The following is a 23,642-nucleotide window of genomic DNA, read 5'->3' as shown; positions in this document are numbered from 1 at the left end:
AGTAGGGGGAAGAGACAGAAGAAAGGAGCCAGTGAGGGGATGAGAGGCGGAGGAAGGTGTATGCGGCAGTGCTGAGGGTGGACATGGACGAGGGAGTGGGTGAAAAACAGAGGGGCAAGCATGAAAGGCAGAGAGGAGAATGGGAAAGGATGAGAGTGGGAGATTAGAAAGCTGGTAGTAGGTGAAAAAAGAGTGAGAACTGGAGGATTAGATGAGGGAAGAAGAGGTGTGGAATTTAGCCTGGAGTAGATAAAGAGGCACAGAGAGAGAAATGAATAAAAAGATGAAAGGGAAAGTTCAGTGTCAGAAACAAATGTAGGAAAGGAAGAGAAGAAGACAGGAGGAGAGAGAAGAAATGGAAAATAGAAATAAGATCCTGGAAAAGACCTTAGGAGAATACTGAAAAGAGAGACCAGACCAAATAAACTACCCACACAACAAAAGTAGAAAAGAAAACATTTTATTTTCAGTTTTTAGAGAGAGCAATATGTCAGCTTTGGGAATGTGCATTTTTTATATCTATATATGTTGCTTAGTATGGGCCTGATTTTAAAAAGCATTTACTCAAGTAAGTGGGCTTTTGAAAATTGCTACAATGTATGCCATTAACTTATCCATAGGATTTACTCATGTAAGTGCGCTTTCCATGAGTAAATGGCTTTTGAAAATTGTAACTCCTTTGAAAATGACCTCCTATATGTGGAAATGCATTTCTCTTTCTGTTTCTCTTGTGTTGCACTGCTCATAGATTCTGGCTTCTTAGGGTTTCCATTTCAGTTTTTTGTCTGCATGCTTCTGTTTCTAATATGTGGTCCCTTATTCTGTATTAGGTAAGGGTCAGCCTATCTCCCTCTTGTGTGACTGCAGTGAGCGATTCTGCTAGGGCATTGCCTGTGAGGGATCTATAACTTGTTCTGTTTTTCCAGTAGGTGTATTAATGTTTTAGGCCTATAGCAATATTTGTAGTGCTGATATTTTATAAGTAAGGTTGTTGTATGAGTCTTGAGTATTACTGCTGTTTAGTATGTTATAGTATGGCAGTTTGCTACAAAGGTTCTGAGTGTGTTTTTGGCAAGGTTTTGTGGTGCATCACAATGTGTCTGGTAGTGGAGAGAGTTTGTTTTGTTGTCAATGAAATCTAGAACCCAATTAGTTTAATATAATCAAAAATCCTATAATTCAATAGAAGAGAAAAAGGCATGACATGGTTTAAAGGGAAACCCTTTTTTCAACCCCTAGTGTTTAACAAGAAAGAGATCATTTTTTAATTAGAATATGTTGGTGGTAGGTTGTGGGTTTTATAATTATTGCACACAACCTAGAGATTTTTATAGCATGCGGTATATAAAATTGAATGAATGAATTCATAAATAATCAGGTAGAGGTTAAGGGTCACATCCATTCAGAACTAGGGATCACAATTATATTTTAGGTTAAGAAAAATAAAAGACCCTCCAAGCTCAAAGCACAATAAAGCTCTGGAATTTGTTGCCAGAGGATGTGGTTAGTGCAGGTAGTGTAGCTGGGTTTAAAAAAGGATTGGAATCATTCTTGCAGGAGAAGTCCATTACCTGCTATTAATCAAGTTTACTTAGGGAATAGCCACTGCTATTAATTGCATCAGTAGCATGGGATCTCCTTAGTGTTTTGGGTACTTGCCAGGTTCTTGTGGCCTGGTTTTGGCCTCTGTTGGAAACAGGATGCTGGGCTTGATGGACCCTTGGTCTGACCCAGCATGGCAATTTCTTATGTTCTTATGTATAAGTTTCATCAAGTGCACTTTTTTACTTGGCCATAGGTGCCAAATTGCCCGGCTATGGCTCTGGAGACAAAGAACATATTCATATTATTCTGCTAACACCTGAAAACCCTATGGTCATGTTGTAGACAGAAAAGAACACACAGAAGTTTGAGGAGGAGTCTAGTGGTTAGAGCAGCAGGCTTAGAACAAGGGTAGCAAGGATTCAGATCCCACAGATGTTTCTTATGACCTTGGACAAGTCACTTCACCTCAAGTGAAAACTGAGGGCTTGATTTACTAAGGCTTTTCTCCCATTCTGTGTTTATAGAAAATGCTCAGTAAATGAGGCTCTTGAGATTGTACACAATCTTGGGACAGGGAAAATACCTACTGCGCCTGAATGTAACTCACTTTGAGCTATGATTGAACAGGCAGGAGCTACATCTGAATAAATAAAATGCATACATACCCCCCCAGCACCATGCAGAGAGGTCAGTGGTGAACCTAGAAAGCCTTTTGCTATCCGTGCCTCACTGGGTAGTAAGGCCTCCCCCCAACCACCTTCTCTAGGTCAAACAGAGTTTCTCTGGGGAGGGAGGTATTGCAGCTGTGCTACTCTTTTTGTACAGGGCTACGTAAACTGATGACATTGTGAAAATTTACCTCACTTCCCACAAGTTCTGCTGGTTGAAGCAAAATGTCAGCCAGCACGGGGTGAGGGGATCTCTACATCTTATTACCACTCCCTGCAGGATCCAAAACCTGATGACCTGTAAAAAAAAAAAATGCCATTCCTGGACTCAGCATCAAAATGTTAACTTCTCATAGCAAGACATGCTTAAAAGGTCCTGTAGTCTATTAAAACCTTATTTCTCTTTCTCTCTTACTCTCTTCCTATGTCTTACTTCTCCTCTCTCTACTTCAGAAAACTTTTCAGGCTGATAATTTTTGCATGTCTTGCCAAAGTAATACATAAAGTGGTTAAAAAATAGATGAGAAAAATGTATATAATGCAACTTATAATAGTAAAATAAAAGTAAAAGAAGGACATCAAAGAAAATTTCACATTTCTGGCAATGTTCAACATTGCCTTCAGCCTCCTCTGCCTCAGTCAGATTCAGAAAACTTTATTCTCCATGGACAAGCCAAACCATACAGCCATACATCTGGGTGACATCATCCGACAGTGCCTCGTCGGGGACTGCTCTCTCCTAACTCTGAAAGTTTCTAGAACTTTCTTGAGCATTCATGGTCCTCATCACGACGTCGCTACCACATGCTCAACCTTAGTCTAAAATTATCTACTTTGCGAACAGTTGGGTTACTGTTTCTCTCCCTCATGTTACAGCGATTTAGGAAACTTTTGACCATAAAACTAGAATTAGAAAAGAAGTGGGGGTAATACTAGTCAATGTTGTTAAAAAAAAAAAAAAAAAGAAAAATGCCTCATGAAGGAACTTCATTACACAGTGCATGCCTCTCCCCTAGCACGACTCAGCATGCAACTTGTGCAATGGCATTGAAGAGAAACTGGAATCAGAATGCGCAATTGCTGGGAGACAAGTTTCCCATTATAAAGAACCTAGTATCTTCCCTGAGCTGGTGAACAGACCAACATACTCTTTGGACCTAGCATTCATATGCCAGACATTCAGACAAGTATAATGCCAGATGCATCTCCACATGGCTGGGGAGCACATCTCGACCACGTTTCTTTCACACAGGGTCAGTAGAACGCGCAGGAAGCTAGATGTCGCATCGCCATGTTGGAACTGAAAGCATTATACAAAGCCCTGAAAGTTTTCGAATCCTGGATACTGAACAAGGCAACCTAGATCCAAATGGACAATTAAGTGGCTGTGTTTTAGGTAAACAAACAAGGGGGACACAGGCTCCTTCAAATTATACAAATATATGGGATATAGCAGTCAGCAGGAGCATATATATCTGTGCTATTTATCTCCCAGGCAAGAACAATGTTAGTGGACTCATTAAGCCATCAGCTGCAACCACAATAGAACAAATCTTCGGCATATGGGAAACACTAATTATGGATCTTTTCACTTCTCCGTCCAAGCACAGTGGACATCCTGAATGCAGAGGGAACACTGTTGTCCCCAGAGCCACTTTCCCCCAACCCTCTCTTTTCACACCAACACAATCCACTTGCTGCAGGCTGCTGAGGTTCTTTCTGTCAGGGAAGAGGCTACAACCTCCGGGGCCCTAGGCTCACAGGGGTGTGGACCAACGCAGTCTCTGTTTCTTTCTCAGGTGTACTCACACTTGGGAAGCCTTGCTTTAGGGCACCTGCTTTTCTTAAAGAAGATGCCGGACACTCTGTTGGGGTGTTCCAAAATAAATTTACTGCAACCACAAATATTTCAAGTCTAGTTAGCATCAAAAATTCTTAAACTGATCTTCTCTCACCAGAATTCCAAAAGTACTGCTTGCCTTAGACCTGAACAACTGAGTTAGGGCCCCTTTGGATTGCAGCCCCCAACAACCCAGGGTGATAGAGAGCGGGCTCCTAGTGGGGACTGAGCTCTCCTATCTCTGTCTCTGATGATAGCTCTGGACCTCTGGTATAAGAAGTCCCAAAAATGTCCAAAATACCAATGGATCTTCCTTCTCTCTCAGTGGGCAGGAATTGGTGGCAAGAATCCCTCCAAAACACAGGCACAAAACTCACAAACGGAGTCTCTTTTCTTCTCTTTCAGTTCACTTCTGTCCCTCCTTAATGTGGGTGGAAGGAGCACCACAGGGTGAAAATCTACCCGGGCAGGCTCAGGATCCAAAAAAAAGAAAAACACTTCTCAAAAACAAACAGCTCTCAACCACAAAACTCCCCTTCCGCTCTCAGAAAACTCTGCTTTCCAGACTTGAAGGGTACTGGTCAGGGACAAGTCTCTTCCCTGGGATCCTGCTGTGGGGCCTAAAATTGGGGATCACTGCAACCCTCTCCTGTTTCACAGAGCTCCAACTCAAAGCGCCATGCTGATCTTCTCTGCTTTAAGGCAAGCTTTTCTGGACGTGCCCCTATTGGATGATCAGCAAATTATCTGATTTTAACTAATCCTAGCCTAGGGCTGAAGCTAGGGAAATTTAGTTAGTGAGGGACCCAGAGAGTCCCTTACACACAAAGTACCACAGTATGGCTCCAAAAGTCCACTGCAACAAGCCATAGCGACAGATGCATTCTCAATCCCGTGGAGCAAGGGTCTAGTGTATATGTTTCCACTGTATCGAGGAGGGACAAAAGAACCATGAGGGATGCATGGAAACCATGACTGAATAGGCTAGCAGTAGCACAACCAATTCATCTTCCAATAGTTCCAGACCTTCTGACTTGAGAAAGGATTCCTCATACATCCCACTCTGCCTTCCCTAGCTTTAACAACATGGAAATTGAGGGACAAATAATAAGTAATCTGCAAATGTCCACAACAAGTAAAGCAGGTTCTATTAGTGTCAAGAAGACTTTACCTAGAAAATCATATAGTTGTAAATGGAAAAGATTTTCAATTTGATATTCCAACCTTGGAAAACATCCTTTAACTTGCTCTGCCAAAAGCATCTTATGTTATCTCCTGCATTTATCTGACTTGGGATTAAAAATGAACTCAGAAGGAAGGTAACTTTGATACAGGAGTGCGGGCGCACCTCTATGTGCATATGCCAGCTTGCGCCAAAGGACACAACCATTATAATATACGTGTGTATATTCACACATGGTATAAAATGAGCTGTAAGCATGTACATTGCACGACTTTATATGTTGCGCGCGTGTACACGCAAATACCACCTCTACTGTGTAAGTAGAGGGATTTTAGTAGACACGTGCGCCAACACAATTACCAGTTTTCCCAATTCATTACCAGTTTGCTCAGGTAAAGGATAGGACTTCCTAACCCCCCTAGTTAAATAGTCTCCCTTTTACCACCAACCCTTAAAACCCCACTGACTAACCTTGATTCTTTTCTTTCACTACTTATACGTCATCCATAGCAGTAGTAAAGTTACGCTTTTGTGAGCGTAAATACTTCTGTGCACATTTCATGTTAAAGTTCCGGAACGTCCATGCCCCGCCCAGACCATTTCCATGCCCCGCCCCTTTTTGCAACTTCTTATTTGTGAACATACCCAGGCACCTTTTAAAATCCACTTGGCACGTGCCAGCCGGACGTACTCGCGTATCTTACGGTTTGGGCACACACCAGGCTTTTAAAATTCACCCCAAGAGTACATTTAAGTGCAACATCTGCAGATCACTAAATTGCAAATGAAAAATCAGTTTTACAAAACCAATTAATAATAAGATTCATTAAAGGTTTATACAACCTGAAGTTTTCATTAAAAACCACCAGTGCTAGGACAGTTGATGGAACCTCCATTTGAACCACTAGCAACAACAGACATGACATTTGTTATCTGGAAAGTACTGTTTTTAATTGTAATAACTTCAGTGAACTATAAGCCTTAGTCAGCTGCTCACCTTATATTTAAATATTAAAAAACAGAGCTCTGCTTAGAACACACCCAAAATTTCTACCTAAAGTGGCATCACAATTCATATTAACCAAACCATAACATTACCAACTTTCTTTCCAAAACTGTATTTGAAACCAGAGTAACGAGCTCTCTACACGTAGGACTGCAGGAGAGCACTCTTATTCTGCTTTTAAAGAACCAAACCATTCCATATTTTTGCAAATGATGGCAAATAAAGACCAAAATGGTCCACCTAATTTGCCCAGCAAGTTATTCTCTTTTTTTTTTTTTTCATTTTTTAAAAATTACTATTTTTAAGGGTAGTAGCAACTGCCGCTCTGTGCAGGCTAACCCCAAGCCTTCTGTTAATATTCCTATCATGGGATATCAATAAGAAAGGAAGTCCAGTGAAAATACAGATTCTTATGGAAGGCTAACACGGTGCATATCTCATTGTTACAAACGCATTAGACAAAAGCTCCCATTATCAGTCAAAGCCCATGAAATATGGGCAAGTGGCTGCTTCAGCAGAGTTCACTAATTACACAATTATTCAGAATATCTGGTCCACGTTACGTACATTTATGAAACATTGCAGTTTGGATAAAGAAGCAAATGCTGACTGTAGCTTTGGAGAAGCAGTATTAAAACAAAACAAAAATCTTTCCATCAAAAAAAAGGAGGGAAAAGGAATGCAGGTTGCAGGAGTTAAAAAAATGATTTAAAATGTTCACCTCCAACCCTCAGCTAAGGAATCCTCCGATGTGTGGCTGCATTGTCCAACATGTCCACAGAGAAAGCAAAGTTGCTTACCTATAACAGGGGTTCTCCGTGGACAGCAGAACAAGTAGCCACACAAACCCACCCTCTTTCCCGGTAAGTTGAGAGTAGCTAGGTATTAGGTATTAGACTGATGTAGAGCGCTCAACGGTGAAGAAGCAATAAGGGCCACCTGTGGCTCAGGAAAGTTCTGGTAAGTTTCAGAGCTAGGAGAGAGCACCATCGGATAACATCACCTAGATGTGTGGCTGTTTGTTCTGCATTCCATGGAGGACTCCTGTTGCAGGTAAGCAGCTTTGCTTTATTTGCAGGGAATCGGGCCAACACAGGGAGATATCAATGGGAGGAAAACATTCCACCTCCAGCCCCTCCCCTCAGCTAGCTTGGAACTCTGAGAAGGCCACCAGCCGCAGACATGAGGTGCTGCTCTGCCTCGTATGTAGGTGCAACTCGCACTGTCACCTGCACCTGCTTATGCTCTGGCTCCGTGTCAGATTCTCCAGTTTTGGGGGATGGAGCTTTCCCCTTGGATTTCTCTGGATACTGGTGTGGATTTTCCCTATTAATTTGTCCCACGGAGGGACTGCTCAGAGTCTGGGTCTTCCTCACCAAAACAAAATGGCTCTCTTCAGGGATCCTCCCCCTGTGGAGTAATCTGGAAAGAGGGAATGGAACATTTGTTTGTACTGCTGTGATGTAAAGACCCACAGAAGCAACGGAGATAAGATACACGCTCTATAATCTATCAGCAGAAGAAGCAGAGTGTAGAAAAACTAAATAGCCCTTACAAACTTTGGCAAAAAAAGTCTTAAACTTTATTATTGCATAAAAACTCCACAATCTTCAATAAAAATGGTCAGCTGAGAAAAGATTCGTGTCCCCCGACACGGTCACCACGTTTCTGCCCTCAGGCTGCATCAGGAGGGACAATGGACCATGGTTTAAAAGGCTTTTTAACAGCACATTCTATGACTTCATTTTTCAGGAAAAACATGGTGGGGCCAAAACATGGTGACCGTGTCGGGGGATAGTCACCTTTTCTCAGCTGACCATTTTTATTGAAGATTGTGGAGTTTCTATGCAATAATAAAGTCTAAGACTTTTTTGCCAAGATTTGTAAGGGCTATTTAGTTTTTCCACCCTCTGCTTCTTTTGCTGCTCTAAAGACCCCCATCGCAGGAAGAAGAAATGGATAGAGCTTTATTGGAGGATATTCACAAAATTACTACGGAAGGTGAGGTATTACTGCTAAGTGATTTCAATCTGCTGGATGTTGATTGTATCATCCCGGCTGTGGTGTCTTCTAAAATCAGAGAAGATCCTGGATTCCTTGCAAGGAGAACTGTTCCGTCAACTGGTAAGGGAGCCCCGCACAGGAGGGGGGCAATACTAGGCCTGGTGCTTACAAATGGGGAGGGGGTTTCTGATGCAGGAGAGGATTTTCTGGAATTCAATGATCACCAGATGTTGTGGTTCGGTCTTAGGACACAGGCAGTGAAGGTTCCCTCATGGGTAAGGGTCCTAGACTTCAAGAAAACTAACTGTTAAAACGGGGGAATAATTAAAGGAGTCATTAGCTGGATGGGAAAATCTGGGAGAAATAGAAGAGCCATGGGCAAAACTAAAAGGAGATATCATAAGGGAAAGTAACCTGAGTGTTAGGAAAGCAAATAAAGGCAAGAGGAAAAAGAGGCTGCCGTTGTTTTCTTAAGAAGCAGTTGAATGGTAAGGAAAAAAGCATGCATGAACTTTAAGAGATTGCGAAAGAGGAAGGCAAGTGCCAATACCCGGAAAAGCTAAGAGAAGCTGGGAATGTAGTCAGGAGAGTGAAGATTCAAATGGAAGAAAAAATAGCTAATATGATATAACAGGGGGGAGGAAGTCCAAAAGAGGCATTAAGACTCAGAAATAAAGAGGAGAATATGTAGAGGTTGACGAGGAAAAAAACAGAATTGTTTAACAACTATTTCTGGCCTAGATTTTTTTTAATTCCGCTATAAATATAGTAGAATGAAGAGTCATGGCCAGAAAAGGGGATGAGGGCTGATAGCGTGCACCTGGCCACATCGCGGCGGTGCGTTTTCACCCGCTGCGGTTGTGACCGCGGCACACACTATCAGCCCTATAGCGCCCCTGCAACAGGTGTAGTTATCTACGGTGCTACTGCCAGTGGTAATGTGTAAAACATTATCGCCCGCAGTGCAACCAGGCCCAAAATTGTTTAAATCCCGCCAAACCCATCCCCTTTCCCTCATTTAAATTTTATCGTCACGATGTGGTTGTTATCACATGCATTAGAGCCTTATTGCACGCGATAAGGCCCTAACGCATGCGATAACAGGCCATTGCATTTTGAAAAATGATCCTGTCTGTTTGGTGTTCACTGAGGTAGTGGTTCTCAACTTTTTTCTGTCGGGACACACCTGACAGATGGTTCTCACACACGGAACACATGACCGTCATGGGGCTAAATGTAAACATTCACTCTGCATCCACAGGAACCCCCTCAACCCCAGCAATGGGTACAGAACAGAACTAGGACATTCCCCGTACAATTCACCATACAAAAAAGATATTTCTGGTGTCAACTCAGAAACAACAATATAAACTCTCCCTCCTACCAGGCGCAATAGCCCTCCTTCTGAAAAGACAGTAATTTATCACCAATGCATGTCCTAATGAGAAAACACAATAAATAAGATTGAAACAAATGCCTACATGCTAGTAAAATATCTCATCTCAGTCACACACACGGAACAAATACAGAAAGACCACAAATTACAAATATGGAGACAGAAACTGGAATGGAAACCCCCCCAAAACAACTCTATATGCAGTGCAAACCTGGAGAAATGGAAACAGAAATACAGCACCTAACATACTCCCAGGATCGGCAATAATGAATATAAACCAATCTGCACAAAGTTACACCTACTTTATGGAATGCACTCAAATGGTAACAACCCTATGTATGAAAAGGCAACGCTACAAATATTAAAAGACTCTAAATACCAATTCAGCTCCTATTAGAAAAACAGAAGGCAAGCTGCTATAGATCCCTACACATAAACTACAAGCTTGCAGAATACCTTTACCTGGGTCACACACGCAGAACACAGACAGACCCTCACCAAACACAGAATAATGCAACCATCAAGTTAATGTTTTTTGTTTTTCCATTGATGGTGGCTTTTTAAGTTTATCTTTCTTGATTGACTGCCATTTTATTTATTGGGTATTATGTGATGTGTCTGCTGTTTGAAATATTTTATTGGTGTTTGGAGAATTTTTAATAATTTTTATTTTTTTAATGTTTGGATGTTATTCTATTTATCAGCTGTTTTGAAACATTTATTATATTTATTATTCTAGTTTTAGAATTATTATTTTATATTACTTGAGAAATGTATAAATAGAAATGTGCAGACAAAAACTGAACTGGAAACAGCAAGAAGTCTGTGGTACCAATCAGGTTACCTTGCTTTTCTGATTGTAATCATTAACTAACCACCGACCACCTTTAAGATATGTGTTTTGATGAGAATTGTCAATATAAAGTCAGTCCATGACTTGGGATCATTACAAGGATATAGAGTATAACACTTGGTTCAGCAACTTGTTTGGAAACCATTTTTGGAGTGGCAAGTAATCTATTTGAACTTGACAATTATTTTGATAGTTTTTAAGTGCAAAAAAACTATTCTTAAAAAAAATGTATAACCATGTTTTTGTGGTACTGCGATATTTAAACAAGGTGGTCGGTGGTTAGTAGATTACAATCAGAAAAACAAGGTAACCTGGTTGGTACCACAGACTGAGAAAGAAATAACCATTGCCCTCCATTGCTATATATTAAATGAGAATGACTTAAGCAGTTTTTTTCCCATAATAGCATCATTTTTCTAATAGTTTTAAGTAGGTGATTTTTTTGTTTATGCCTTTGCTTACCTGCTGAGTGGAGATTTTTTATTTTTTGGTGTGACAAAATTCTAAGTCAGCCGAGTTATTTTATTTCCAAAGAATTAGGTATGCATGGGCTGCTCTGCATAAATTTGCAAAATTCATGTATGCAAATGCCTTGCAAAGCAGCTCATTGTAATAGGGGTGGAAATCAGGCCACAAACATGTACAATATCGCAGCAATAGGGCTATATTATGCGATATACAACATTTATCGTGCAAGATATACTATTTATCATGCATTATAGCCCTATCATAGTTTGATGAATCTCCCTATGAGTTAGAAACTGGTTGAGTGGGAGGCAACAAAAGATAATGAAAATAAAATTAACTTTGAGGAGAAGGATGTTACTAGTGGTGTACTGCAAGGATCAGTCCTTGAACCACTTCTTTTCAACATTTTCATTAGCAATACTGTGGAAAGATTATCAAGAAAGGTTTGTCTTTTTGCGGATGGTACCAAAATTTATGAAAACCATGAGGGATTTAACGAAGTTTGAGGAATAGTTTAGACTCTGGCCGCTAAGATTTAATGCTAAAAAATGCAGAGCAATGCACTCGAGCTGCAAAAATCAAAGGGAATGGTACATCTAAAGGGTGAAATTCTTCTGAGCATGAAACAAGAGTGGAATATGGGGGTGATGATATCTGATGATCTCAAGGTGGCCAAACAGGTGGATAAAGCGATGAAAAAGCCAAAAAGATGCTTGGGTGCATAGGGAGAGGAATGGTCAGCAGAAAAAAAAGAGGTGATATTGCCCCCTGTAGAAGTCCCTGGTAAGACCTAATTTGGAAAACTCTGTACAGTTCAGGTGGCTGTACCTTCAAAAGGATATAAATAGGATGGAGTCGGTCCAGTGGGTGGCTACTAAAATGGTCAGTGGACTTCATTCTAAAGCATATGGGAATAGAAAAGATCTAAATGTATACCCTCGAGGAAAGGCAGGATAGGAGAAAGATGATAGAGTTTTAACTACCTCTAAGGGAACACTGCATAGAGGCTGGGCCTCTTTTGACAGAAAGGGGGCTCAGGAACAGGGGCATGGGATGAGGCTGAAAGAAGGTAAACTTAGACGTAATTTAAGGAAATATTTCCTTATAGAGAGGGTAGTAGAGACAAGTATAGTATCTGAATTCAAGAAAGCATGGGACAAGCACAGGGAATTTCTGAAGGAGTGATAGGTGTGAATGGGCAAATTAGATAGGCTATGTAGTCTTCTCCATCGTTTTTCTATGCTTCCTTTATCCATTCTTCTCCAGCTTTTATCAGGCAGGCCTTAAATAGTCTTACACATGCTGTACAGTCTTGGTGCTGTGCCCATTGACAGAGCCCACAGGAGCCAGTATATCTCCATCAGTGCAACTGGGTCAGTATATTGTTAAAGAATAGGAAATGAAGAGTAGGACTAAATGGTCACTTTTCTAGTGGAGAGAAGTAAATAGTGGCTTATCCCAGGGATCTGTACTGGGATTTGTGTTTATCTTCTTCATTAATAATCTGGAAAAGGGAGCTGCAATTGAGGTGATCAAAATGATAAAAGGGATGGAACGATTCCCCTATGAGGAAAGACTAAAGAGGTTAGGTCTCTTCAGTTTGGAGACGAGATGGCTAAGAGGAGATTTGATAGAGGTGTTTAAAATCATGAGTGGCATGGAACGAGTAAATGTTAATCAGTTGCTTACTCTTTCAAAGAGTATAAAGAAAAGACCAGGGGGCACACAATGAAGTTTCTTGGTGATACATTTAAAACTAATAAGAGAAAATATGTTTTTATTAAGCGCATAATTAAGATCTAGAATTCTTTGCCAGAGGATGTGGTGAAAGTTATTAGTGTAGCTGTGTTCAAAAAAGGTTTGGAGAAATTACTGGAGGAAGAGTCTATAAACATTATTAAGGTGGTGCTGCAGAAATCCACTGCTTATCCCTGAGATAAGCAGAATGGTATCTTCTTCTTGGGATCCTGCCAGATCCTTGTGACCTGGACTGGCCACTGTTGGAAACAGGATGCTGGGCTTGATGGACCCATGGTCTGACCCAGTATGGCAAGTCTTATGTTCTTAATCAGCTGATGACACAACATTTTTCATAGTAGTTAAAACACAGCAGAGTGTGCAGGATTGCAGGAGGACCTTGCAAGAAAGGTAACTGGGCATCATAATAGCAATGAAATTTAATGTGAATAAGTGCAAAGTGATGCACGTAAGAATAACAATCCCAATTATATGTTTGCAATGCTGGATTCCATATTAGGAGTCACCACATAGGAAAAGACCTTGGAGTCACTTTGGAAAATACACTGAAATTTTCAGCTCAGTGTACAGCAACAGTCAAAAAGCAACTAGAATATTATGAATTGTTCAGAAAGGAATAGAAAATAAAACAGAGAATATCTGTATAGATCTATGGTGTGACTGCACCTTGAGTATTATCTGCAGTTCTGGTCACCCCATCTTAAAAAAACAGCAGAATTAGAAAAAAACACAGAGAAAGGCAACAACTGCTTTGAGTTAATTTTGTATTCCAAAAGGCAGTTAATAAATCCAAGTAATAAAAATGATAAAGGGAAGAAATGTCTCCCTGTCAGGGACAGGTTTAACAGGTTAGAGCTCTTCACAGCTTGGAAAAGAGACAACTGACAGGGGATATGAAAGAGGTTTCGAAAATCATGAGTGTTAATAGAGGACAATTATGTATCCTTTCAAATTGGACTAGGGGGTGCACTATGAAATTAACTGGTAACAGAATTAAAACAAATTTAAGAAACTGGTTTTTCAGTCATTGCACAATTAAGCTGTGGAATTTGTTGCCATAGGAATGTGACCAAGGCAAGTAATATAGCTGGGTTTAATAAAGGTTTGGACAAGCTGATTAACAATTATTAACCAGATGGACTTGGAGATCGCCAGCTCTTACTTCTGGTAGTGCAAAACAGGGAAGGGATCGCTCCATTAGGCTCTTCCAGGTACTTCTAAATGACCTGGATTAACCACTGTCAGAGACAGGATGCCGGGCTCGATGGACCCTTGGTCTGACCCAGCATGGCACTGCTTATGTTCAACTGGCTTGTTCCAAGCGGATTTTACAGTTTTCTTGCAGTTATCAGACCAGCCTGAGCTGCAAGTTCTCTGGTCCTCAGCACAAAGATCCCAAGCCTTCCAAATCCTCTTCAGCCTCTGTCCTGCATGTTTTAATGGGCGATCCCTTCTGTTTTATCCCAGCCTTCAATTCCTTACCTCCTTGTGCTCCCCCAAGCCTTCTTCCTTTTATTTTTCTCCCCAAAGAGAATAGTCACTGATAAGGCAGTATCGCACCTGGCCTGCTAAGAATTTGGTATACCCTAGCCTCTCCCAGAAGCCACAGGTCTAGCTCATGACAGCTCTTACACAGGTGACATGCTCCTAATGTTTTACTGAGATTTCGCCAGCAGTGCAATTCACGTTCTCAAAATAATAATATTGGCTGGGACATTCCTGTCTTCTGCTACACTCACCACTCCATATTCACTGGAGGCAATGAATGATAAATAAATGAATGAATTAATTAATTAATTAAATAACACACAACACATTGTCTGTTGAAACTTGATGGCCACAATGTTATTGAGGTGAACACACAGATTACCTGAGCCAACATCTAGTCATTATCAGCATCCCGCCATGCAAGGGCAAGCTGGTGCAATGGTATTCCTACCTTGAGTTGTGGGAGTTGACCCACTGCCGAGGCAAGCTAGGCCCTTTCCACACTCTTCCTACCTCGTATCCTCCCTAGTGATGTGTGCCTGCCATGCAATAAGCAAGGCATTGCTCCTGGGATGCTTGCCCAGGTATCCTAGTGTGCTTTCTTTCCTGGTTCCATGTGAACCTCATTCCCTTTGGCTCAGGTGCGTGGCCTCAGACATGGGGTAGCTGAAGGCTGTACTGGTTCCCCCATCCCTCCCCCAGGAGCCAGGTACCGAGCCCTGGATTCTCGAGTCAGGAACTCTAGGGTTCCCAACTCATCCTAAGTCAAACAGGCTTATCAAGTCCTGGTTTTCCCCCTTCGTATGCACTGACTTGTTCAGTGTGCTGCAGCAGTCAAAAAAGCAAATAGAATGCTGGGAATTATTAAGAAGGGAATGGTGAATAAAATGGAAAATGTCATAATGCCTCTGTATCCCTCCATGGTGAGACCGCACCTTGAATACTGTGTACAATTCTGGTTGCCGCATCTCAAAAAAGATATAATTGCGATGGAGAAGGTACAGAGAAGGGCGACCAAAATGATAAAGGGAATGGAACAGCTTCCCTGTGAGGAAAGACTAAAGAGGTTAGGACTTTTCAGCTTGGAGAAGAGACGGCTGAGGGGGGATATGATAGAGGTGTTTAAAATCATGAGAGGTCTAGAACGGGTAGATGTGAATCGGTTATTTACTCTTTCGGATAATAGAAAGACTAGGGGGCACTCCATGAAGTTAGCATGGGGCACATTTAAAACTAATCGGAGAAAGTTCTTTTTTACTCAGCGCACAATTAAACTCTGGAATTTGTTGCCAGGGCATGTGGTTAGTGCAGTTAGTATAGCTGTGTTTAAAAAAGAATTGGATAAGTTCTTGGCGGAGAAGTCCATTACCTGCTATTAATTAAGTTGACTTAGAAAATAGCCACTGCTATTACTAGCAACGGTAACATGGAATAGACTTAGTTTTTGGGTAATTGCCAGGTTCTTGTGGCCTGGTTTGGCCTCTGTTGGAAACAGGATGCTGGGCTTGATGGACCCTTGGTCTGACCCAGTATGGCAATTTCTTATGTTCGTTGATTTCCCTAAGAAAATTAGAACTACAAGTCCATGCGTGCAGTGGGGCAAAACCAGGGCTGGATTTGCCTGTTCAGCTGAATTAGATGAAAAACTTAAGGTGGGGTCAGCTGGCTCCAATTTTCTGGCCAGGCCAACATCCAGTTCAGGTTTTACCCCACTCCATGCAGGAACCAGAATGGCAAGTCCATGCCAGCAGGGGTGGGATGGGATAAAGCCTGCATGGAATCTGCCTTTCCTGTATAAAACAGGGCAGCTTAGTATCCATTAAGGGGCGGTCAGCCAGCACTTTTCAACAACTGTCCCAAGCAAAGCAGCCAGGAGTGGCCCATCAAAAGGATTACTGAGGGCAAACAGAGCGCAGTTTAGCAAACAGCGCATGAAAACCGCGGGGCCTGTCAATAGGGTTTCACACGCGAAATGAACATCCACGACAAAGCCCAGCAGGGGAGGGCGGGGCACCCAACTTTCCCAGCCACCATGGAAACTTCTGTCAACAGCCTGACTGAAGAGTAAACCGGGCATCGCCGGCTGAAAGACAAACAGCCATTCGCCTCGTCCTGAAACTCTGGCATCTGTGAGGGGGACGCGCTAAGGGCTGCGAAAAGATGTTCCTGTAAGGGGAATGCGTGGAAGGGGCCCACGGGAAGGGACAGTTTGGCTGCGTTTCAGAACTCTTTTTCCTTCATCCCGGCCTTTGCTGGGCAGTGCTGCCAGTCTAGTGATCTTGTACCTAGATCCGGAGACCTTTTGAACCAAATGGAGATGGTAGAACTGTGAATGAGACAGGGAGCTAATTTAGCTATTTTTGGACAGTTTAGCTACAAATCCAGCGACCCTCGTAGCTCTGAACTTTCCATCAGGCTCCCTGCTTACCTGGGAGCAGAGAAGTGCAAGAGACTGAGACCTCCTCTGGCAAGAATGGGGCAGAAAAGTACAAGAGCGGACCCTCCCTTTGGCCAGAGTGCTTTGCTGGCCGGTCCTGTTCTCGCTTCCTCAGAACGGGCTTTGCTGGTTCAGTCTCTCCCATAATCCCCCCCTCCCCAGACAATGTGTGTGAGTTTGATCCACCACTCCGTCCAACACTGATCTAACGGCTCACCAGCTATGCTGACGCCACTGCATAATATGATTTTAGCTACTTTCTGCCCAATCTGGAGACTTTTCACAGTGGATCTACTGATATTCTTCAAGTAGAAGTTGACCACACTGTTACTGTGAGAGAAGGTTTCATGTTGTGGTGTTTCAGACAGGCCACAGTGGAAGGGAAAGGCCGAGCGAGTGTGTGTGTGTGTGCGTGTGTTTGCTTTCTGCTTGGCAGGGGAAATCTTTCCCGTGCTCTTAATCTCATGTTAGCTGCAGCCAAAGCACAGACGCTTCTGAAAACTTTTGTCTTCCATGATTAACAGCCTCCAGCTCCCGGTGGAGCGGGTCTATGGTGCAGGCTGGGCAAGGAGATGTTGCATGGTCTGTTTATTTTCCACACCTAGCTAGCAATGTGGCACATTCTCCACCGAAACTCACAAATTATTCAGGAGTTCCCGCAGGCACGTGAAAAATTCTCCTGGCGGGCACAGTGTTTGCACTTTTCCTGCATAACTGCAGTTCCTGAATTCTGCCCGTACGCAGTGAGTATTTCAAAATCTGCCTTTATTTAGTATGAATTAGGAATGCATCTTTCACATGCCCTTCAGACAGAAAAGGCCACACCTTTGGAGTTTAGCTTTTTTGTGGGGATAGGGTTTAAGGGGAGAAAGATGAAGCTGTTCTCAAGGCACTGCAGAGTCCTGTTCCAGGTGGTCAGTGCTGCCTCTTGACAATATATGTTGGTGTGTGAAACTTGCAGGTTAAAAGTCGTGTTCCCGTTCATGCTTGGGTACTGCACAGAGGAAGCTAAAGGCAAGCCCGGGCAGTATTTGCTTCTGAACTGATGCCAGTGCATTTGGTAGTTTAGTGAAGGAGGTGTCCTGCTGCATCTTTATCCAATTGGGAGAATTTTTCCCAAATCTTGGCACCTTTCAGTGGACCCCTAGCCAAATTATCCGGAGCAGTGGATGACTTGTAGCCTGGCCAACAAGTTTGGGAGGTGTGGGGGTGGGGGAGACGGGAGGCAAGTGGAGAATGGTAGAAGCTAAGGAGAGAAGTCACCCAACCTGAAGAGGCTTTGTGCTCTTCTGCTCACTTTCTGACCTGCAGTAGTTATACTGTTCTCTTCTCTTATGTGATCTTGCCTGATCCCACTGTCCTTTTCAATGGTTTTTGTCAGACATCACTGCATGAAAAATGTTATGGATTAAAGAGGTCAGGGGGAGAAGACAATGCTCAGATAAATAAAAAGCATAGAACATCTCTGACAACCTTTCTCACCCTCTCTAAACACTTTCTCACCCCAAACCACCTATCCCAGCTCCCCTTTTCATCCCCCAAATACACACCCCCACTCTTAACACCTATTCCCCCCCCCCCCACCCCACCCCAAACACATAAAATCATCCTATCATAATGGAACCAACTGCTGCAAGCCAAAGACATCACACTTTGGGAATCAAAGCAGACCCTCACCTCAGAGGCTGTATGGGAGAGGGAGGCAGAGGATCTGATGTTGCTGTAAGTTTATTTTGAAATGCAATGTCAATTTGCAGTCATATCGGGATGCTTTTAGTAGTCAGAATTATGGCAGAGAACGGTGGTTAATCATAGTTTTAAATACCAATACCTAACCCAGGATTCTTTGTCTCACTTTATTCTAGGTGGTGATGTCCTGAGCTAGAGAGAATCAATCTCCATTCACCACTCCGGTCTGGCCTCACTCGGGCGGAACAGCTGAAGTTCTGTGTGGCTTTCACACTGCCATGCTCTACTAGGGCAGCAATCCCAAGGAGTGCCTGAAGACCCACTATGAGCAGCACCGCTCCCTCCCTAGCTCCCAACAGCTCCAATATCTCTGACATCCTGAGCTTGAGCCCCTTGGATGTCCACTCCATGTGGGAGATCATCCTGATCATCCTCACCACTGGGATATTATCTCTGGTCACCATTACAGGCAACCTCATGGTGCTGCTTGCTTTCAAGGTCAACAGTGACTTGAAGACTGTGAACAACTACTTTCTTCTTAGCCTGGCCTGTGCAGATCTGATTATTGGAGTTATTTCTATGAACCTTTATACCACCTATATCATTATGGGCCACTGGGTGCTGGGTAGTGTATTGTGTGACCTCTGGCTGGCTCTAGACTATGTGGCCAGTAATGCCTCAGTCATGAACCTCTTGATCATTAGCTTTGACCGTTATTTTTCGATAACACGACCTCTAACCTATAGGGCAAAAAGGACACCCAAGAGAGCGGCCATTATGATTGGCCTGGCTTGGGTCATCTCCTTTGTCTTATGGGCCCCAGCCATTTTGTTTTGGCAGTATATTGTTGGGCAGCGCACAGTCAGTGCTGGGAAATGCCACATCCAGTTTTTTGAGGTGCCCACCATCACATTTGGCACTGCCATTGCTGCCTTCTACGTCCCCGTGACAATCATGATTATCCTCTACTGGAGGATTTACAAGGAAACGGAAAACCGAGCCAAGGAGCTGGCTGGCCTACAGGGGTCAGAGACAAAAACCATTGTGCGGCCAGCTCTGAGCAGCAATAAGAGCAGCAGCAGCTCTGAGCGATCCCAGCAAGTAGAAACACATACCATGGTGGTCCTCCAGAAAAGGGGAAAAGCCTGCTGTTTCCCCAACTGGAAACAGGGCCAGCCAACTCTGAAATCCTACCTGGATCATAGCAATGGGAGCCTGAACAACACAGAGGAAGGAGAATTGCCTGACTCCTTGACTTCATCGGAAGGAGAGGACCAAGGCTTTGAGATGAAAAGCATTTGTTCCGTTGTCATCAAATTGCCCATGATCAACTCTGTAGTTAGACCACCAGCCATGATATCTACTGATGCCTTAAACAAGGATGTCTCCAAGCCTGTGCGGGAAGCTATGGCTGACTCCAGCAATGCAGACAAGAGCAGTAATGACAAAGCACCAGTGGACACGGACTCTGCTAGAGCAATCAAGAGACCACCAAAGCACAAAGCACTTCTTTTGAACTCTGCTGCTGTTAAGGACAAGTCAGCAGCCAAGGGTCAAATCTCCAAAAGAAAGAGTATGTCGTTGATCAAAGAGAAGAAGGCAGCCAAGACACTCAGTGCCATCCTGTTGGCCTTCATCCTCACCTGGACGCCTTACAACATCATGGTCTTGGTGTCCACCTTTTGCAATGACTGCATACCAGCCCGCCTCTGGGAGTTGGGCTACTGGCTCTGCTATGTCAACAGCACTGTGAACCCTGTGTGCTATGCATTATGCAATAAGTCCTTCCGTACCACCTTTAAGATGCTCCTGCTTTGCCACTGGGATAAGCGTAAATGGAAGAGCCACAAGAGTCCAGTCACCTTCTTCAGAACCCCATCACACTGAGATTAGGTGATGCCAAGGATAAATTGCAGGATGGTGAGCTATCAGCATCTCATCTGCTTAACTCCACATTCCAACTTGGCTCAACTGCTGGCACCAGTAGGAGGGGTTAATAACGATATATAGATGTCAGTTCTCCTAACAACTTGCTGCTTGCCCTTCCACAGCATGACCAATAGAAGAGCCCTCTCACTGCCCTGACTAATAAAGAGCTCTTCTGGTTGCCCATGATCCGTCCCACAGTTCCTGACCAATGTAAGAGCTCTCCCAGCTGCCTGTATGCCTTCATACAGCCCCTGACCAATAGAAAAGCTCTTCCAGCTTTCTGTGCTCCCTCACATAGCCTATGACCAGCAGAAGAGCTATCCTAGCTGCCTGTATTCCCTTCCATAATTCCTGACCTCTTAGATACCTGTGGACCCTCTCACCACCTGTGACCAATAGAAGAGCTCTCTCTCAGCTGCCTGTAAACCATTTTTCTATCTTTTCAATTATCACACCACTTGCAATTTAAGTTTGGCATTTTATTATATTACACTTGTATACTGCCTCCCTTAAACAGAAGTTTCACTCAAAGCACCTCACAACAGTACAATAGTCAAAATATAGCATCAAACTAATAATATAATTCAGCATTAAAATTAAAGGCAAGGGGGTAATCTGCATGGAGCAACCTTAAAAGACACACAGCAGGGATGTTGGGTTCCATGAGGGAATTTGTAAGTGTCCAAAGTGGAAAAATTGCTACTTGGCAGATTGGATGGACCATTTGGGGTTTTATTGTCATTTGTTATGTTACTAAATCCTTCCTCTAACCCTCCCATAAACAAAACGCATTGTCTCCACTTGCTAAAAGACTTGCCCAGATTTAAAGGCAAGTTAGAGCCAGATTTAAGATGATGATGCCCAGAGGCAGAGGACTTGGGGCAAGGGGTTTACTCCTCCTTCCCCTGGAAATCAGAGACCAACAGGGGGAATCCAAATGTTGGCATCTTAAGAATTTAGTGCCCAAGTTACATGCCTATCTTGCCTATTCCTAAATCCAGCCATGAGACAGGTACATCCATAGCTCAAACAAGGAGCACACTAAGGGGCAGTCAAAGGGACTTGTTGCTTACCCTGATATTGAGCAACAAGAAATGGATCTACTCTGGGATCTGCTGGGTAACTTGTGATCAGGATTGGTCACTATTGGAGACAGAATGTTGGGCTTGATGGATCTTTGGCTTGGCTCGGTATGGCATATCTTATATTTTGGGGGTTGTCGGCTGAGCTCCACATCTCTGTGAAACTCAATGCCACCCAGTGAAGTCTCGAACCTGTTTGATAACCCTTTACCAGTGCTTATAAGAGGTAGCCTGTGTGTTGGACCAAGTATGGGATTTGTAAGACGTGAAGTTGACAAGGCTTGTAATAGCCTATCAGTGGAGGCCAGCAATGCAACGAAATTTAAAATTGCTAGGGATAAATATAGAGAGCAGTGATAGGAACTGAGAGGTTGGGTAAAAGACATGGGAGTAGAAGAGCTGATGGTAGTTTACCGTGAACACAAAAGGGCACATGAACCCTTTCTCCCAGTGGCAGCTGTCCATTCCCAAAGCCATTGTCACAAATCTGGGGTTCGATTTCCCAGGATGTGTTCTGCACCTCGGGCAAGGGGATGCTGTGGAGGCAGCGTTCACAGCTCCCACGTCAGCCATTACACAACAGTCAGCCTTAGTGTGCATGCAAACCCGCTACCAGTGGAAACAGCATGATGCAGACCCCAGCCAAGTATTGTTGGTGCATGGGGAGGAGATCCCTGATGAGAACTATATAGGGGGTGAGGGAGACTGCATCCATTAGCACAAACCATACTCAGCATTTCCCATTTCATCCCTTCCATAGGTTCTGAACAAGGAAACAATTGGGGCAAGCCTCTGAGAAAGGCAAAGGCGGCTGCTACTGCCAGAGAGAAGATCTGCACTTCGCTGTGTTGACTTGGGGGAGAGTGTCAGAGCTATTACCTGAAAACCCCTGAAGTTGCAAACTAAAAGCAGTTCCATTTCTTTTTGTGGCTGCAATCACTTCTCTATTCACCTCCTGTAATGCCTCTAGGTACCCCTACACCCTCCTCTCTGGATGGGCAGTCCCACCTGCCCCAAAGCAGATGTTGGTGACTGCACTGCAGCAGGCCCTGCAGGAAGGACTGTGTCTGGAAAGGAGGCGCCTGTGCTCCTCAGCACTCATTCAAGCCCAGAAGAGGATCACCAGCTGTCCTCATGGACTCCCCATTCACTTTCTATTCCCGGGGCTCTCAGGCAGGAGATGTCACCAGCGCACAAGGGAGGACTGGATGGGGAAGGGGGTTTGCGCAGCAGCTGACAGACTTTGAGGAAGTAATGTGACCATTCTTTCAACACTATAAAGAAATGCTGTTGCAGACTGTATTGTATCTCCCCAGGGACTGCACATAGAGGGAGGAAAAGTCACTGTTTAACGCTGTACATCAAGTCCAGTTGGAAGAGTCATTGCCACGCCCCACAACACTAAACCTGTCAATTCCAACCCAAGAAAAGGGCAGGTCTCCTTTGCACACTACATACGTTGATTCGAGCCTTAGGAAAGGACAGGTCTCTTTTACACCTCTCAATTCCAGCCTAAGGGAAGGGCAGGTCTTCTTTACATACTGATTCCAGCCCAAGAAGAGGACAGATCTATAGTTTTCCTACCTCTCCTCTCACTGATTGTTCTCCCCTGGGTGGGAACATATCTCTTCAGGTACCAAATATCTGGGCTACAGGTGACTGGCAGCTATGAAGATAAATTGTAGTCTACTCAGTGACAAACATACTCTCCCTTCTGTGTCAATGAGCCCTCTAGAAATCACAGTCCTGTATAAGGTGGCCCTTCCAAATCAACCCACTGATAAGCAGAAGGAAGTGTATATAGCAAATTGCCCCATGTTAAAAATATAAAATCCCTTAAAAAAAAAAAAAAAAAAGAATGCTATGAAGCATCAAAAAATTTAAAAAAAAAATGTGTATGTATGTGTGGGTGTAACTTTTCAGCTGAACAGTATCAACATGCAAGAAAACAGGTGTTCTGGATGCAGCTTTCTGCTGAGCGGAAACAGGCCTCGTTGGTCACTCCCTTGCTGCTGGAGGCAGGAGTGCTGGCTGCTTTTCTACCAGAGAGATTCTTTACCTTTTGCAAATAAAATAAAGCATGCTAGAAGGCTCTGTGCCAGTTGCAGAAAGGTTCCCATGAAAAAGAATCACAGGTGTAGGAGAAGGGTGGAGCTTCCTTCTCACAAACTGTACACGGTATATTGTGTACAACTGTGTGTAGATCCGTGTGCATGTATAGCTTGCACACATAGATCTGTTTATACTTAGTTTAAAAATCAGCATTTGTATGCTTTCACATTTTGGTGCATGTACC

The 23,642-nt window shown here is 43.4% G+C and overlaps 1 protein-coding gene across 1 annotated transcript in view; it reads left to right on the top strand.

The window, feature by feature from the left end:
• Positions 1 to 23,214, top strand: part of CHRM1 (cholinergic receptor muscarinic 1) — a 148,733-nt gene extending 125,519 nt beyond the window's left edge. Inside the window, exons 2-3 of the mRNA XM_029612176.1 lie at positions 18,512 to 20,255; positions 22,107 to 23,214. Coding sequence (XP_029468036.1) covers positions 18,660 to 20,222 — 1,563 coding nt within the window. The 5' untranslated portion in view covers positions 18,512 to 18,659 and the 3' untranslated portion in view covers positions 20,223 to 20,255; positions 22,107 to 23,214. The remainder of the gene's footprint in view (positions 1 to 18,511; positions 20,256 to 22,106) is intronic.
• Positions 23,215 to 23,642: the final 428 nt, after the last annotated feature.

Source organism: Rhinatrema bivittatum, chromosome 8 (genome assembly GCF_901001135.1).
Source record: "Rhinatrema bivittatum chromosome 8, aRhiBiv1.1, whole genome shotgun sequence".
NCBI lineage: Eukaryota > Metazoa > Chordata > Amphibia > Gymnophiona > Rhinatrematidae > Rhinatrema > Rhinatrema bivittatum.
The sequence above is the reverse complement of the archived record's forward strand: the minus strand, read 5'-3'. Positions and strand labels throughout refer to the sequence as shown.